General features: G+C 38.6%; 1 protein-coding gene across 1 annotated transcript; it reads left to right on the top strand.

The window, feature by feature from the left end:
• Positions 1-11,955: 11,955 nt before the first annotated feature.
• Positions 11,956-16,662, top strand: LOC142330379 (uncharacterized). The gene is made up of 2 exons (XM_075375604.1): positions 11,956-12,529; positions 14,075-16,662. The coding sequence occupies exons 1-2, from the start codon at positions 11,956-11,958 to the stop codon at positions 16,660-16,662; spliced, it is 3,162 nt and encodes a 1,053-aa protein (XP_075231719.1).
• The last annotated feature ends 1,945 nt before the right edge of the window (positions 16,663-18,607 follow it).

Below are 18,607 nucleotides of genomic sequence, written 5' to 3'. Positions count from 1 at the left end.
ATTTATTTTTATTCATGTAGAAGGAACCTTTGTATAAATAATTCCACAGTTTCTTCTTCTGGAAGACATTTGGAAGAATAATAAGATAAAGCTGTAAAAGGCTACAATTGGAAATAAGATAAGCTGTTATTTAAAATTATGAGGGATTGATAATTGAGTAGAGAAGAAAATGCCGGTATGAAGGCCATAGCACTTGAGAGCAAGGGTTAAATATTAACTATAAAATCAAATGATTTTTACTTTTTTGTCTATTACCCAATCAAACTGTTTCATTTCAGAATTATTTAATTAATAAATATTTACACAAAAAAAGAATACAGTTTTAATAAAAAAAATATATCTAAACCAGGATTTTGGGATTACCATAGAAATTTAATTAACGGAATGTTATACTATTGTAAAGTTTACATTGGCATGCATTACTGATTTTTATGTGTCTTGAAATTGCATGTATGCATTGGATGAAATGTATATAAACATAAAAAAGAAAAAAAAATTATTATATTAAGATATTTTAATTTAGAAAACAGTTCAGTTTGATTTTGTTGCAAATTAAATCAGTTATTTGATCATCAAGAGAATTTGACATGAAAAACCCAAAAATTTCACTTTATAAGTATCGGAAATATTACAGTTATCATTAAAGGGAATTCTACCAATGCAAGTGGCAATATTACTTATACTGAGAAGCAGAATGCATTAGTGTTTTATCCATATTTAAAGTTAGTTTTATCCAGTGAATAACTTTTAAATAATAACAGAAAATTTTCTAAATCCTTTTAAATATTTATTTGCTATTATAAATCTACACAACCTACATTTCATTAAAACAAACAAACAACCACTTTTATATCTGAAAAATATTTTTTTTCTTTATGAAATAGCTCGAAGGATGTTATGTTTTAGGAAGAAATATATGACAGCACAACCATTAAAATCTTATCTATATGTTTTAAAGAAAAGAATATAGTTTCTTCTTTTTGTAGACAAACTACAAACTAATTGACCGTTACTTTAAAAGTTATCTCACAAAAAATTAAAAATTTCTTACCATTCAGCAGAAATTGCTTATGAGGTACCATTTTCATTTAGTAAAGTTATAAATTTCTAAACAGAAAATTTTAAAAAATTCAGAAAAAAAAATTGTTATTTTTATATTTAAAATTAATCTAAAATTTTGCATTTGTCTATAATTTTTTTATGTTTTTTTTTTTTTATAAATTTGTCACTATTGTTTAGCATAATTCTTTCTTATTAAGCATTGATATTCCCTGCTGAGTAGCATATTGTGACAATTTTGTACATATTTAAAATAAAATGTTCCTACTGTAGATAGTTATTCAGTTTGGCCAGATAAATTAATTTCTTTTCCTAAGATCACATATTCCTCTGTCATTACCTAATTAAAATGAAAAAAAAAATTGACCCATTTCTGAGTCTGCCCAATTTTTATATTTTTGTGACTTCTAAAAACTTTAATTCTTTACTTATAAATAGATGCATATCTTTTGAAGCAAATTATCTGTAGTTTTTACTATTATTTTTTCACATTTAATTATTAATGGTTAAATTGATACAAACATATCATGCTATGCATGAGGAATTTGTTTATTTACAGGTGGCTGATACTTGCCCTGTCACAGCGTCCTTTTTGGCGTATTGTATTTATAGGTACACTGCTCATCTGCAGTACTCCTTCATGCCTTAGACATTGCCATTGCCTGTCCACAACTGTTCAGTCAGGTTTTCCCTTTATTGCAGCTGACCATCATATTAGAGGCCCCTATCCACAATCTGCAGACACACCCTGTTGTCATCAGGTAGGTCCTCAATTTTTTAGGCAGGAATTTCTGCATTTATTTACTTTGTTATTGACCTGGCGACCAGCACAAAGGATATCTACGTGCAGAAGGCCTTCACCAGGATTTTCTGGCTTTGGCCACTCGAGGGGGCTGGGTGAAACCGGGTCAGGACCTTATAGACAGACCAGCCGCTGTGTTCGTTGCAGGCAATGCAGTGGAGGTTACACTGTGTCAAGACCTTTGTGGTCTTTATAGACTTCAAGGGGGGCGAAGAACTGGGCATCAGGGAAGTGCAGATACAGCTCTCAAAATAATGGAGATGTTGGACACGGCCAGACTTGGTGTCTGAGTTCTATCGGACAAGATCGGGCTTTGTGTTCGTCGCCTCGTAGAATACCTGGCAAGTCCATCGGACAAGAAGTTCGTGGTTTTTGTCGAGGGGCTGGATAGAGGCAGACCCAACAAATCTAGAAAGCCCACCTTGCAAGACGCCTCTAAGACTTATCAAGTATAGCGGGAAGTCTTTCGCCCGACACCTGAGATCAGTATAAGGAAGGGCAGGATCGACGAAGTACAAAAGCGCGGGCAACGCTGCCGAGTCGCTACGCGAAATGATAAAGAAAAAGGTTGCGGGTGCTGATGTGACCTTTTGAGGAAAGATTGATAAGAAGTATTTCGTCCACATGAAGGACTTAGATGCCGAGATGTGCAAAAGGGGGTCTTGCGTGCCCTAGGGGACAAAACCTCGGTGTCGGTTAGTCCCTTAGGCCGGCTTTTGGCAGTACCCAGAAGGCGACCATATGGCTGCTGTTCGTAAGCTCCACAGTATGAGTAGGGTCCAAATCGGGTGGATCAGCTGCCGTGTCGCCAGAAGGGAGCTAGAATCCAGCAAGATGCTGGGATACAGGCCATCTTGTCTCCTAAATGCAAGGGGTCTGACCTCTCGGCGACTATGGGAAGGCGACCATAAAGGTCCGAGAGTAAAGATGCGCAGCCTGTGAAACTACCAGCCACAGGACTGTTAGTAAATATTACCATAAAAATAAGAAATGAAAGTCCTCCGAATCAATACAAACTGGAGCCAGAGGGTTCACGACTTGTACTCAGAGATCGCAAGACTTTCCTTTCTTTTTTTCTGTTTAGCCTCCGGTAATTACCTTTGAGATAATACAGAGGATGATATGTATGGGAGTAAATGAAGTGTGGCCTTGTACAGTTTCAGTTCGACCATTCCTGAGATGTGTGGTTAATTGAAACCCAACCACCAAAGAACACCGGTATCCACGATCTAGTATTCAAATCCGTGTAAAACTAGTCAGTTATTTTTAGACGGATTTGAATACTAGATCGTGGATACCGGTGTTCTTTGGTGGTTGGGTTTCAATTAACCATACATCTCAGGGATGGTCGATATGACACCATTCTGCGGATACAGGACCATCTCAGGCGATGCCACCGGCGTATTGGTCGGACTTGCGCTCCTGGATCTCCTCGTTTGGAAGAGGGAGGAAATATACAGTGAAGTGGGTAAGGTAGCATTTACCTTACCTCCGCATTGGAGGCATCGCAGGAGAGATGTGATAAGTTGACGAAAGGCAGATGGAACTACAAACTGATTCCGAACCGCCAGAGACGGCTATGACGAAAACATGGGGGACTAGGGTACGAGTTGACCCAGTTACTTAGTGGTCACGGATGTTTCAAGGCATAGTTGTGCGCGTGGACGCTGAGACCCTCCGCGGATTGCGATTACTGCGGGGAGGATGACATCCCGGAACACACGGTGTTCGCGTGCGATCGGTTCCTGCAACATAGAGAAGCATGCTGGGGAGAATTCGGCGTGATTACCCCAGGAGAACATCATTGGAACTATGGTTTAGACCGAATGATAGTGGCACGCGTTGTCCACGATGCATGAAGTTGGCAGAAGATGTCCAGGAACCCACCGGGTTGGTCTAGTGGTTAACGCGTCTTCCCAAATCAGCTGATTTGGAAGTCGAGAGTTTCAGCGTTCAAGAACTAGTAAAGCCAGTTATTTTTACACGGATTTGAATACTAGATCGTGGATACTGGATAGTGTTCTTTGGTGGTTGGGTTTCAATTAACCACACATCTCAGAAATGGTCGAACTGAGAATGTACAAAACTACACTTCATTTACACTCATACATATCATCCTCATTCATCCTTTGAAGAATTATCTAAACGGTAGTTACCGGAGGTTCCCCGACGGGGAGTCTTATTCTTTAAGACTTTGGGGGTTGGCGTCCCCACGGGCCTAGCCTCTGCAGCTATTCTTCCCACTATACAGTGAGCTGCAGAACACTTTACATTATACACATATACTACACCAAGAACACTACATAAATTACAACATGCACACTTACACAATTACACAACAACATCCTACACTGATATTTCTTACATTAACACTCGGTGGTGTTGCGACATCTTACGAAACGCAACCGTAACCCAAGGTGGGAACAAATCGTGCCGATGGGTGAATGGCTCTACGTAGTGAGTCTTGAACGATGTCCTCTGGGCACCAGGGCGAACCCAGTTGTACTTAGCTCTAGCTCCAGTACGCGTGCGCTCTGCTGGAGTGGTCCATTTTTCGCCGGTACTCGTGGGACCAAAATTTCAGTTCCAACAATAAACACAATGATGGTTGGTGGTCCATCTGAAAAAACCACCAAATTATGTCTTGCGAAAAGACCTCGGTCAGCTTTGTCTGACGAGGATAAAAGTCCTATGGAAGAGAACTACAAATCTTTAGACTTGAACACTAAAAATATTCGATTCATTGTTCTCCGAAATAGTCAGGAAGGTGGCTCCCTCCAAAAGGTTTCACCTTTCCTTATAAATAAAACTCTAACAGGTGCAAGTGGCTCCCCAAAGAACATCAGGAAATTACGCGACGGATCGATTCTGGTTGAAACATTCAACGACGAACAGAGTCGATCAATCCTACGTCTCCGTAATATGGGTGGTATAAATATAAGTGCTGAAAGCCACAAAACTTTAAATACGAGCAGGGGTGTAATTTTTTGTAGAGACCTTCTGGATATAGATATCTCGGAAATAGTCGATGAGCTTTGCCACCAAGATGTTGTTGAGGTGAAACGTATAATGAGACGGCAGAACGGAACAGAAGAACCGACACCGTCTCTTATATTAACATTCAATCTCCCTGTTCCACCAGAAAAGATTAAAGTGGGTTACCTCTCGGTTCGGGTACGACCATTCATACCCAACCCACGGCGATGTTTCAGATGCCAAGGTTTTGGTCATACTACAACATCTTGCACGAAAACTGAGATCTGTGCTCGATGTGGTAAAGAAGGTCACAACGACACTAACTGCAAAAAAAGTGAAAAATGTGCAAACTGCAGTGGTCCACATACAGCCCGCTCCCGAGATTGCCCAACTTTTAAAGAAGAAAAGGCAATTCTCAAAATCTGTACGGAGCAAAAACTATCTTTTCCGGCTGCACGTAGAGAATATAAAAAGATAAACAACTCACGGAACCTGGTTAAACCAGACGTATCTTTTGCCACCGCTACAACTAAACAAATTCCTACAAATGCTAATAATCAGCAGTGCGATGAGCTTAAAAAACTTGTTCAGATGCTATCTGATCAAGTAGCTTCACTTACAGCCACTATCTCAGAGCTGACAAAAATGAATAAAAAGTCCTCCGTCGCAGCTAGTGAATCAAACAGTATGATACATACGAAAGTTCCTATTCCCAAAGTCGTACCGCCACGAATAGCGACTATCACAGCTGGCAGTAAGCCACCTAATAAGCTCCCCATAAAGGGAACCCACATAACTATCTCTTCTGGGATGTCAACTACAGCATCCCATTCAAATAAATCTCCTCCACCATCACCTCATTTACTGGAGGATATGGTTGAAGAACCACCCGACCCTAGGGCATCGGAGTTCTTTAAAATAAAAAATACAAAAAAGAAAAACCGAATCACGTACAATTAATTTTTATATAGTTTCCGAAATTTATTTTTTTATTTGTTTTTTACACTTATGAACATTATTCATTGGAATGTTAGAGGTATTCGGTCCCGCATTGAGGATATTAGAGTGCTGGCGCACACACATGATCCACTAATCATGTGTTTCCAGGAAACTCACCTTCTACAACATGACCGAATTACACTTAGAGGATACTTCTGCGAGAGATACGACTGCCTAGTAGACAGTAGGGACAGTGGTGGAGTAGCGATTTTCATGAAGAATGGGGTGTCAGCTACAAGAATTCAACTAACCACTGTCATTCCTGCTATTGCAGTAAAGGTCACTATTCCCTTCAAATTGCATATCTGCAATCTGTATCTCTCACCGAACACTGTGTTCAGTGCTTTAGATGTCTCAAATCTCCTTACACAAATACCATCTCCATCGTTAATAGTAGGAGACTTCAATGCCCATCATATTTCCTGGGGCTCAACCTTCTGCTCCACTCGAGGAAATATGATAAACAGATTGAGACAAGATTTTGACCTTTGCCTACTGAATAATGGATCACACACATTTATGTCCTTATCAACTGGTGCTGTATCTAACCTTGATCTTTCCATATGCTCACCGAATGTACTCCCTCATTTTAATAGGTCGATTTGTGATGACTATCACGGCAGTGATCATAGACCAATTATTATTAGTTTCGGTGTAGACTGCGAGATTAAAAGAATGCCACGGAGATGGATTGTTGAAAAGGCAGATTGGAACGGATACTGTAAAGCATTCCAATCTCAGTATGACGATGGAGCGAACATCCTCGACCAATATTCTTCTTTTACGTCCATGATACTTAAGAATGCCAACAGATATATCCCACAAACATCGGGTAATCCTAGACGTCCTTTCGTTCCATGGTGGAACGATGAATGCAAAAATGCTATTAGGAATCGACGGCAGGCACTACGTAAATTTAATCGTAGGCCCACAACAGAACATCTAAATTTATACCGCAGGGCTAGAGCGGTGTGCCGTCGAGTATTCTTGGACGCTAAGAGGAATTCATGGACGAAATACGTGAGCACTATCTCACGCACTACTTCCACGTCTACTGTATGGAAGAAAATTCGTGCAATCTTTGGATCACCGAAACAATCTATTCTTGGTCTTATTGATGAAGGAGAACTCCTTTCATCATCCTCGGAAGTGGCAAATAGTCTAGCAAAATCTTTCCGCTCGGTGTCTCTCACCTCATCATATAATAACGATTTTCAACGGTACAAGATACAAATGGAGGTGTTGTCGTTAAACATTGGTGATTCGGTTGGTGAATTAAACACTCCATTCGTATTTAAAGAATTGTTACATGCACTTAAAAATTCACGGGACACTTCCCCTGGACCGGACAACATTCGCCTTTCCATGCTTTCACACCTTCCTAATTCGGCACTACAACAACTTTTGAATATTTTCAACGGTTTATTCTCCGAACAAGTCTTCCCACCCGGCTGGTCAGAAGCATTTATTATACCAGTACTAAAACCTGGTAAAGACCAGACGAACCCCTCAAGCTATCGCCCTATTTCATTAACAAGCGTGTTGTGTAAAATAATGGAGAGAATGGTAAACCGCAGACTTACATGGTACTTGGAGAAACATGGCTTTCTATCTCCAGAACAGTGTGGTTTTCGACAAGGACGATCTTCCATTGACCATTTAGTGTCACTAGAAACAGCCATACAAAACGCTTTCCTCAATCGGCAACACCTCGTCGCTATCTTCTTTGATATAAAAAAGGCGTATGACACAGCCTGGCGACGTGGTATTCTTAACACTCTCCAAAAATGGGGAATCAAGGGCAATATGCTTGCTTTTATCCGGGGATTCTTAAATCACCGAACGGCTCGTGTTCGTGTGGATGATTCGCTCTCAGATAGTGTCATCTTGGAGAATGGAGTGCCCCAAGGTAGTGTATTAAGTGCCACCTTATTTTCTGTAGCCATAAATGATATTACCAAATGTGTTCAGGCTCCTGTCTCATGCTCTCTATTTGCTGACGACTTTGCTATCTACATTGCAAGCCGTTTGGCACCTACAGCAGAGAGACTACTGCAGAACACTATATATCACCTTGAAGCTTGGTCCAGGATTACTGGTTTCACATTTTCATCCGAAAAAACAAAATGTGTAGTTTTTTCTCGGCTACGAAACCCTTCTATTCCGCAAATTTTTCTGAACGGTGAGACTATTACTATCTCTAATTACGTTAAGTTTTTAGGTTTAATTTTTGATAGCCGTCTTACTTGGGTCAAACATTTAAAAGAATTGAAAACAAAATGTTCCAAAATTCAAGATATGATGCAAGTCCTTACTAAACCAACTGGGGAGCCGATAGATCATGTATGATACGTTTTTACTATTCCTTTGTTCGCTCCCGTTTAGATTACGGTTGTGTGGCCTACTCATCAGCTCGTCAAACCGTGCTTAAAATGCTGGATAGTGTACATCATGCTTTCCTTCGGCTTGCCACAGGCGCGTTTAGATCTAGTCCTGTCGCAAGCTTACTGGTAGACTGTGGTGAACCATCACTTTGGGATAGACGAGACCAGCTTTTATTATCGTATTTTGCTCGTCTCAGAGGACAACCAAATCACCCGGCTCTTGAGTCAGTCTTTAGAAATCCTAATCTAGGAAAGTATGAGGACCATCCACGTCGTACTGCACCGGTAGGTATCCGTACCTGGCGTCTGCTGCAGCATATAAATGTTGACAAACCGTCATTCTTTCCTATATATCCTTGCTCATATCCTCCGTGGAGAATAAGCCTTATAAATTTTAATTTTGACCTGACCACATACAATAAACAATCAACACCATCTATTGTCTTTCAGCAAATGTTTCAGTGTGTTCTCTCCAAGATGAAACCAGACGCGGTTGTATACACTGATGGATCGAAACAAAATGATACAGTTGGGTGTGCATTTGTTGTTAATGAGAGAACTTATATGTTTGGTCTACCCGGTATTACGAGTGTGTTTACCGCTGAACTATACGCTATAAATAAGGCTCTAAACATCATTAACCCTAAATATAGAAAAATTCTTATTTGCAGTGACTCGTGTAGTGCTCTCCAAGCCTTAAAGAACTTTTATTCCAAACATCCTATCGTCATTGAAATTTACAACGCAATCGCTGAGTTGAATAATCGCAACACAGAATTAAGTTTTTGCTGGGTCCCTAGCCACGTAGGGATTCCAGGTAATGAACATGCAGATTCCGCTGCCAAAGAAGCATGTAACCAGCCTCCTTTCACCACCCGAGTTGCTACTTCTGATTTCATTAACTATGTAAAACAATTATTAAGAACAAGGTGGCAAGGTGATTGGACAGCTACCGTTGATAATAAACTCCGTCAGATTAAAGATTCTGTGTTACCATGGAACTCCTCATACAGAAAACCCCGGCGTGAGGAAGTAGTTCTCTGTCGATTGCGGATAGGACACACGAGTACCTCTTTACAAGAGGACAACCACCTCTATGCGCAAGATGCAACTGCCGCGTGACTGTGCGCCACATACTCTTGGACTGCATATGTTATGCGGCATTGCGTCGTAAATTTAAAATTCCTAGTAACATCCGTGGTATCTTGCGTGACGATAAGGAGGTTTTAAACCGGATGTTTATATTTTTACGTAGTATAGGGTTAATGCAAAAAATTTAATAAGTATGTATTCTTTCGTAATTGTATGTATTGTCCTATGTATTGTTTTTGTTATCCGAGTAGGGAGCCTTTTACACTCCCTATCGGATTTTTTTTTATTTTGTTTTTTTTTCTTTCTTCCTCTATATATATATATATATATTCATTTTTTTTTTAAACTCATCTGTGATATTAGTTGTAAGATTTTTGTGATATTAGTTTTAAGTTTTATCTCCTTTTTTAGTTTTAAGTTTTATTTATATTTAATGTGATAGTTTTTAACATAGTTTTAAGTTACATATTAGTGTTTTTGTTATCCGAGAATGGGCCTTTTACACCCATTCCGGATTTTGTTTCTGTGATAGTAGTTTTAAGTTTTAATTTTATCTAAAAACCTTAAATTATTTTTATTTATTTATCTATTTATTTATTTTCCGGGCGATGATAACGTACTTCCGTTTTTCGCCCTAAAAAAAAAAAAGTTACCAGTACGGTAAAAATGCCGCTTCTGGCGCCAGACTGTCTGGGGGTCAAAGTCCAAGGCCAAGTTCGAAGTCCAAGGTCAAAATCCAAGGTCAAAATCCAAGGCCAAGGTCAAAGTCCAAGGTCAGAATCCAAGGTCAAGGTCACGAGTCCAAGGTCAAGATCACAGTCCAAGGTCAAGGTCACAGTCCACGACCAAGGTCAAAAGTCCAAGGTCATGATCAAAGCCCAAGGCCAAAGTCCAGGGTCAAGGTCAAAGCCCAAGGTCGGGAGCAAAGCCCAAGGTCAAAGTCCAGGGTCAAGGTCAAAAGTTCAAGGTCAAGGTCAAAGTCCAAGGTCACAAGTCCAAGGTCAAAGTCCAAGATCGATACCAAAGTCCAAGGTTGAATCATAACAGAAAGTACAAAGTACAAGGCTCGATATCCGCTAGTGGGGCTCTGAAGTTGGTATATAAAGGCTCGCCCACAGCACAGCCAGCATGCATTGTGGAAAACGAGTTGTGACTACAGCCGCTACTACTACTACTACTAGAAAGGTGAGTTCAGTTTAATTAGTGCGGATACCTAGCGGTGTAACGAAGCACTTTTTTAGTTTTAGAGGAGTGCGGATACCTAGCGGTGTTAACTGAGCGCTCCTTTTTAGTTTTAGAGGAGTGCGAATACCTAATGATGTTAACGAAGCACTTTTAGTCTTATGAGGTATGATGAAAGTTAAAAGCTGTGGTTTTTTCAGATGGAAAAAACATCGGTACTGGTCTGCATTGGAAACCAACAGATAGTTATAGAAGAACAAGAGGGGTCGGATGAGCCTCAAATTACTAGATTCAGATCGGTTACTGGATATAAAAACGTATCGGTAAAGGTTATCGCACCAGATACATCTGTTGTAGATGTGATAAATCCTCCATCTAGCCGGATGGCTATAGTGAAGGTATTACCTGAGCGGATGCAGAAAAAGATTGGTTAGCTGTTTTTCTAATGAGAGAGGATGATAATGCTGGAGTTAGCTTAACTCACCAACTTCAAAATCAACCCTACAACATGCCCCCTCATTCAGAGGTAGAGCAGTATGGAGCTAACTTCACACCCTATGAAGACCAATCTGCAGTCTGTTATCATAATTTTGATGTAGAATTAATGAGGAGTGCAGATACCTAACAACGTTAACGAAGAGGCGCTCTTTATAGGCGATTTCCCTTCAGGCCCTCATTGAGCGAACACGTAGAAACATGTATTCTAGATTGGAAGATGAGTGTTTCCACGAGGTTCTACTCCTTGATGATGATATAAGTTCACCACAGGTGAATGAGCCTTGTTACCACTGCGGTGAGGTAATAACAGTACAACGCGTTGTGGGATTTGCTGATTTGCTCACTGTCGATGATATCGTTCACGACACGCGTTTCGCCTCATTAATCAGCGCGAAGGATTATGAAGAGATTATTGAACATATAATATCAAATCCTTTCCATGTAATTAGTACCGATGCACTCTGTAGAAGTTTTAATGTAATTCGTAGGATCCCTGCAGGAGAGGAGGATGAATCGAGTGATTGGGGTGATTCTGATTGATAGTCGATCTATTAACTAGATTTAGTAATTATGTAAATCAACACAAAGAAAAAACCTTTGTGGTGATCTGTCTCAGGATATATATCACCTCACTCAAAAGTAGAATTTCGCTTAATAATCTTGCAACCACCCACATGCTGACATGTATAAAAAGCATGAAAAAGGGTGAAAAAAGCGCGAAAAGCGTGTAAAGAAGCGCAAAAAGCGCGAAAAAAGCCTGCACGCTAACGTGCACGCTTCTGAAAAAGCGTGAAAAAAGCCTGCACGCTAGCTTGCGCGCTTCTGAAAAGCGTGAAAAAAGCCTACGCGTTAGCGTGCACGCTTCAAAAAATAAAAAAGCCTGCACGCTAGCGTGAGCGCTAACGCACTTCTGAAAAAACCTAAAATATTAGGTCTGCAGGAAATATTTTTCTCTGTTTCAGGATGGAGAAAACATCCAATGTAATCGAGATTGATGAGGATAATATATATCAATATATCGCTCCTAAACACCCTATGTATATGCTAGAAGCTACACGATTAGGAAGCTATATAACTTTTCCTTTTAAAGGGGTTAGAACTGAAAAATTTGCACGAGCAGGGTTTTTCTATAGTGGAAGAGGTGATAGCGTTACCTGTTTCTGTTGCGGAGGAGCTCTGCAGTACGTCTTTGCTAATGATGATCCATGGCTTCATCATACGCGTAATTATGGCAATATTTTTCTCTTTCTCCAACTAAAGAAAGGATTGCATTATATTGATGAAGTAGTAAAAATATTCAGCGAGATGGGGCAAAGGGTAAGAAACTTAAATAAGGAGGATATGGCTGTAGCATCTGAATTGCTTTGTCTAATTTGTTGTGATGAGGAAAGGAATATAATTTTCTTACCATGCGGACATTTAGCTGTTTGTAAATCATGTTTTTTCTCTGTAAAAGAGTGTATAATATGTAGAAAACAATTAGAACAATTTTTAGTCGCCTCATTCGATGATGCGAATAGTGCCGATTTGGGTGAAGGTAAAGATGATATGGCTAATAGAATAGTCTGTAATTGTATGAGAAAGAGAATTAAGGAATCTAAGAAATTGCTATGTAAAATATGTTGCAAAAACGAGAGGAATGTAGTTTTAACACCATGCGGCCACTTAGTTATATGCGTTTCATGCTCATCAACTATAAATTGCTGTATTATTTGTGAGAAACCCTTTAATCGCGCGATAAAGGTTTTATTATCTTAACGTAGCTAGTGTTATGTATAAATGATGATGATTTCGCCTTGTAGACTGAGGCATTAAAGAATACGTCTACGGTATCTCCTGCCTGTCGTAAGAGGCGACTAAAAGGTTTACGTCTTAACATTTTTACCTTTATTTCTTTTTTCTCTTCTGCTTGATGAAAAGTATAACTCACATGAAATAGATGAGTTAGGTGATATGTTCTGAGATATTTATAATGAAGCTAAGAAAGCTTTCACAGGTTTGTGATAATAGGTTTGCTATCTTCCTCTTCAGCTATTACATCTATCAGTTGATTGTCGAAATAACCCTCGCAGAAAGAGATCATTACTATCCATTTTTGATATGCAGTGATGAAGATTTTTCAAAAAAGGTAAATTTTATTTCTTTAATTACTAAAATATATATAAGTATAGTTACTATTTTCTTTTTCAGATGGTTTTCAACGCAAAAAGGGTGAGACTGTCATATGTCGACTCTACGAACAGATTCGAGGAAATAGAGAGCGCTTTCGCCTGCAATCTTCTAACATATTATTTTAAAAACACGATATCAGCCGATATCCCGACTTTCTTATATGCGCAAAAAAATGAATTAACTAATCTTTTAGAAAACGCCTCTATCCGTCTTGGTTTAATCAAGTTCAATCTTTTATTAGATTGTACATATTATAAACAGAACTTATTTAAATATCGCGATGTTTCATTTAAAACCGCTAACATGCGATATAGTATTGATGATGATGTGATAGGAGAAGCTATCGCTAAGTTAATAAATGAGGAGACTGAATTTATTGGTAAAGGTAGCGGATGGACCTTATATAGTATAGACGGTCTACTTGTAAGAATTAACCGCTATATCCCTCTTAGTTCCTCATCATACATTCCATTACCGAAATGTATTTCTGACAAGAAGGCAATTATAAACCCTAAGAATGATGATGACTACTGTTTTATGTGGGCAATTCTTTGTAGGTATGTCGAAGGAAATAATAAACAGCGGGTGAATGAGCGCTATACTGAACTTATTAATAAGTTCAATTTTAACGTAGTTAATTTCCCCACCCCAATCCATCAGATTCGTAAATTTGGTAAGGTAAATGAGGTATCAATTAATCTTTATGAGATCTCTGAAAAAGGGGTAATAGACCCTCTGCTTATTGTGGAAGAGGAGAAAGAGGAACATTTTGATCTTCTTCTTCTCTCTACAGGAGAAAACAGACATTATTGCTATATAAAAAATTTTGAAAGGTTAATCAGTTCTCAGCTTACAAAACATAAACATAAAATAAACATTTGTAGAAGATGTTTTACTTATTATAATTCAGAGTTAAAATTGAAGGAACACCTCGTGTTGTGTAAGAATAACCATCCCTGTAGGGTCATTCTACCTAAATACCTTGAAGAGGGACGAACGCCTACACTGAAATTTAAAAATTATCACCACAAATTACCCTTACCGATAGTAGCCTATGCAGACTTTGAGTGCCTGTTGACTCCATCTGATGGGAACGCGCCTTCACTTTCATCATCATTCACAATTACTACAGAGAAACATATACCAATGAGTTATTGTTTATATTTCGTTACCAATTCCACTCTACCAGAACAAATAAGAGAGATTATTCCATCAGAACCATTGCTCTATAGAGGTCTAAATGCTGCAGAACATTTTATCAATACCCTTAAACGTATACTCCAACCATTAGATCAATCGTTATGCAAGAACATAAAGATTATTTTTACTGAAGAGGATAGAAAATCTTTTGAGTCAGCATCGCGATGTGAGATATATTTAAATCCTTTTAAGACTGCGCCTATTAGGGACCACTGCCATTTAACTGGGAAGTATCGCAGTGCGTTATGTCGAAATTGTAACTTTAAACGACGAAATCAAAAATCAATACCGATATTCATACATAATGGCTCCAACTATGACTTCCACTTTATAGTGAAGGAATTAGGTTACGATGACAGAAGAATAAGTGTAATAGCTAATAGTATAGAAAAATATATCACATTCGATAAATATATTACTGAAAATCTATCGGTGCGATTTCTAGACTCTTATAGATTTATGGCCGACAGTTTAGACGCTCTTGTGAAAAATCTCCCATTAGAGATGTTCCATCATATTGGTAGATTTTTCGCAAAAGATGACCTCCCATATGTAACAACCAAAGGGGTATACCCCTATGAATATACTACTGGGTGGAGAACGCTTGATGAAACAGTACTTCCGCCGATAGAAAAATTTTATAGTAAACTCAGCGGAGAGCATATATCTGCTGAAGAATATAAGAGAGCGGAAGAAATTTGGCAACGCTTTAATATAAAAACGTTAGGTGAATATAGCGATTTATATCTTAAATGCGATGTGCTCCTATTAGCCGACGTATTCGAGAGCTTTAGAAGTCTATGTATGAGGGAATATCAATTAGATTGCGCATATTATTACACAGCCCCAGGATTCGCATTCGATGCTATGTTACTAAAGACTAAGATCGAACTTGATCTTATTACGGACTATGATAAGCATATGTTTATTGAGAGGGGGATTCGAGGTGGTATAACTACATGTGAAAAACACGCTGTAGCGAATAATGCTTATGTAAAAGTTTATAAAGCTGACTTGTTAACAAACTATTTAATGTATATAGATGCCAATAACCTTTATGGTTGGGCAATGTGCAAACGTCTGCCGTATAAAGACTTCAGATGGTTGTCTGATGTAGAATTAATGACCGCGCTTGAGGTTGTTTTGAAAACAGAACACGAATCTGAAAGGGGCTACATTCTAGAAGTAGATATTGAGTATCCAGCATCGCTTCATGAGGAGCATAATGATCTACCATTTCTTCCTGAAAATGGAAAACCGCTAGGATCTAGTCAACCAAAGCTTTTGACTACTCTTTGGTCTAAAAAGAGATATGTCTGCCACTATGTTAATTTGAAACAAGCGGTGGCGCGTGGCTTAGTAGTGACTAAGGTATATAGAGTACTTCAATTTTTACAGAAGGCATGGATGAAATCATATATTGAGTTGAATACTGCAAATAGACAGCTGGCTAAAAACAGCTTCGAGAAGGATTTCTTTAAACTGATGAATAATTCAGTTATCGGAAAATGTATGGAGAATGTGCGTAAACGCAATAATATTGAGCTTGTATCATCAGAATCGCGTCTATTAAAATTGATTGCGAAGCCTACGTTTCAGGATAGAATAATTTATTCTGAAAATTTATGCGCGATCCAGATGCAGAAAACGAATATAAAGTTAGATAAGCCCATATACGTAGGATTGGCGGTATTAGAGTTGAGTAAAACTTTAATGTATAATTTTCATTATGATATTATGAGACATAGATATGGAAGTAATATAGATCTACTATATATGGATACTGATAGCTTCTTTTACGATATTCGGACGCATGATTTCTATAACGATATAAAAGAAGACCCCATCCTAAATTTATGGTTTGATACCTCTGATTATCCCTCAACTCATCAATGTTACTCAATAGTTAACAAAAAGGTTCTTGGTAAATATAAAGATGAATGTAATGGCATCCCAATTGTAGAATTTATAGGGTTGCGAGCGAAAATGTACTCTTTTAGAAGCGCTGATATAGAAAAGAAAAAGGCTAAAGGTATAAAGAAGAATGTGGTGAAAAATAATCTAACTTTCAACGACTATAAACGATGTCTTGAAGACCCTAATATGCAGCTGTATAGAGATATGGTAATGTTTCGCTCGAAGAATCATCAAGTTGATACAATAATCTGCAATAAACTTGCGCTATGTAACTATGATGATAAGCGAGCTGCTATAGATCATAAGAATACATTAGCGTATGGTCATCGCAATATGCCGCTAGAGCTCAAAAGGTTGTATGAAAAAACATCTTCATACTAACATAACAGCATACCTATTTTAAAGAGGTACTAATTCACTTTTTATTACAGGTTGTGGGCTAATATGAAAAGAAAAAACTTTTTTTTAATTTCGCTTTTATTTATTACAGGTTGGGAAATAATATGAAAGAAAAACTTTTTTAATTTCGCTTTTTATTTATTACAGGTTGGGAAATAACATGAATGAAAGCTTTAATGAGGTCGATATTGAAGGAATTCTAGATAGAACGATTCAACAGGGGAAGACATATTACTTAGTAAAATGGGAAGGTTTAGGTTATGAGAATGCTGAGTGGATACGAACTGAACGGTTGAGTTGTTGGATGCTTATTAAAGAATTTGAATCCAATTATAGAAGGTGGTTAGGATTTGAATGTAGAGAAGATGTAGATTGTGATGATGTGAAACTTATTCCGAAGCCCAATCCTCCTTTTATCGATCTCACAGATGACTACTCGCAGTCTTCCTCCTTAATCAGTTTTCATGAATGCGAGGTAAACCGCGATGATGTGAAACTTATTCTGAAACCTAATCCTCCTTTTATCAATCTTGCAGATGACTACTCGCAGTCTTCCTCCTCACGCAATCTTCATGAATGTAATGTAGATATTCTTAAAATCAATGAAGCGGAATATATAAAAAACCATAGAAATAATTGTGGAACTATAGAATATCTTGTTAAGTGGAAAGGGTTGGATGAAATTGAAGATTCCTGGCTGACTGAGGAAATCACTAGTTGCTTCCAAGATTTAGTAGACGATTATTGGGAAAAGGAACTAATATTTAAAAATTGATTTTTCAGATGTCGTCGATGGACATAATGTTGAAGAAACTAAATAAGATCAGCAACATGCTCGTCATAATAAAAGATATTGTAGATGAAATAAAAGAGGATACTAAATCTAAAATGCTGATGGATGCTAAATCTAAAATGCGGATGAGGATGATAGATTTAACGGATGATGGAGATGAGGAGAATATGCATCAACCAACTCGAAGTAAGAGAAGATTTGCTACTAAAGCTTTAGAAAAACATCCGTTAGCTACATCCGTCGCTACCACTCAACAGACTTACTACACTAAAGCTACGACTTCTCCTATGGTGTTAAATTGCGATGACGCTACCACACAGCCTTCTTGCTATAGAATGAACGCACCCACTTCTGGTTTTGCTGCTACTACTGGTGAAGAGCGCTATATTACAAACGCTCTAAACATCTATACAGGAAACACTTCTGAAACAATGATGGAAGCAACTACACCTTTCGGTCATTCATCATCTACACATTCATCTAATTGTGCGACGGCTTCTACGACGGTTTTTGAGCCCAACCCTACTATTACTATGCGGCCATCTAGCTGTAGATCGACCGCATCCACTTCTAGTTTTGCTAATACTACTGGTGAGGAACGTCATATGGCGAGTGCTTTCAACACCCCCCACGCAGAAAGCTTTCCTGAAACAGTGGTGGGGGCTACTACTCCTTCCACTCCTTCATCCTCCACACCACCATCTATTAACGCTACAATAGATAATTCTTTGATGGTAAATACTACCAGTACAGCGAATACTTCTACGACAGCAAACAAGCCCATCGCAACCACTTCTAGTTTTGTTAGTACTACTGGTGAGGGGCGTTATATGAGAAATGCTCTCCATAACATCTGCAGCAATTCTTCGATGGTGAAGAGACTGACTGGTGAGAGTGACTGGTGAAGAGCGCTATATTACAAACGCTCTAAACATCTATACAGGAAACACTTCTGAAACAATGATGGAAGCAACTACACCTTTCGGTCATTCATCATCTACACATTCATCTAATTGTGCGACGGCTTCTACGACGGTTTTTGAGCCCAACCCTACTATTACCATGCGGCCATCTAGCTGTAGATCGACCGCATCCACTTCTAGTTTTGCTAATACTACTGGTGAGGAACGTCAT

Source organism: Lycorma delicatula, chromosome 9 (assembly GCF_047948215.1).
Source record: "Lycorma delicatula isolate Av1 chromosome 9, ASM4794821v1, whole genome shotgun sequence".
Lineage (NCBI taxonomy): Eukaryota > Metazoa > Arthropoda > Insecta > Hemiptera > Fulgoridae > Lycorma > Lycorma delicatula.
Note: the sequence above shows the minus strand (reverse complement) of the source record. Positions and strands in the feature narration are given on the sequence as shown.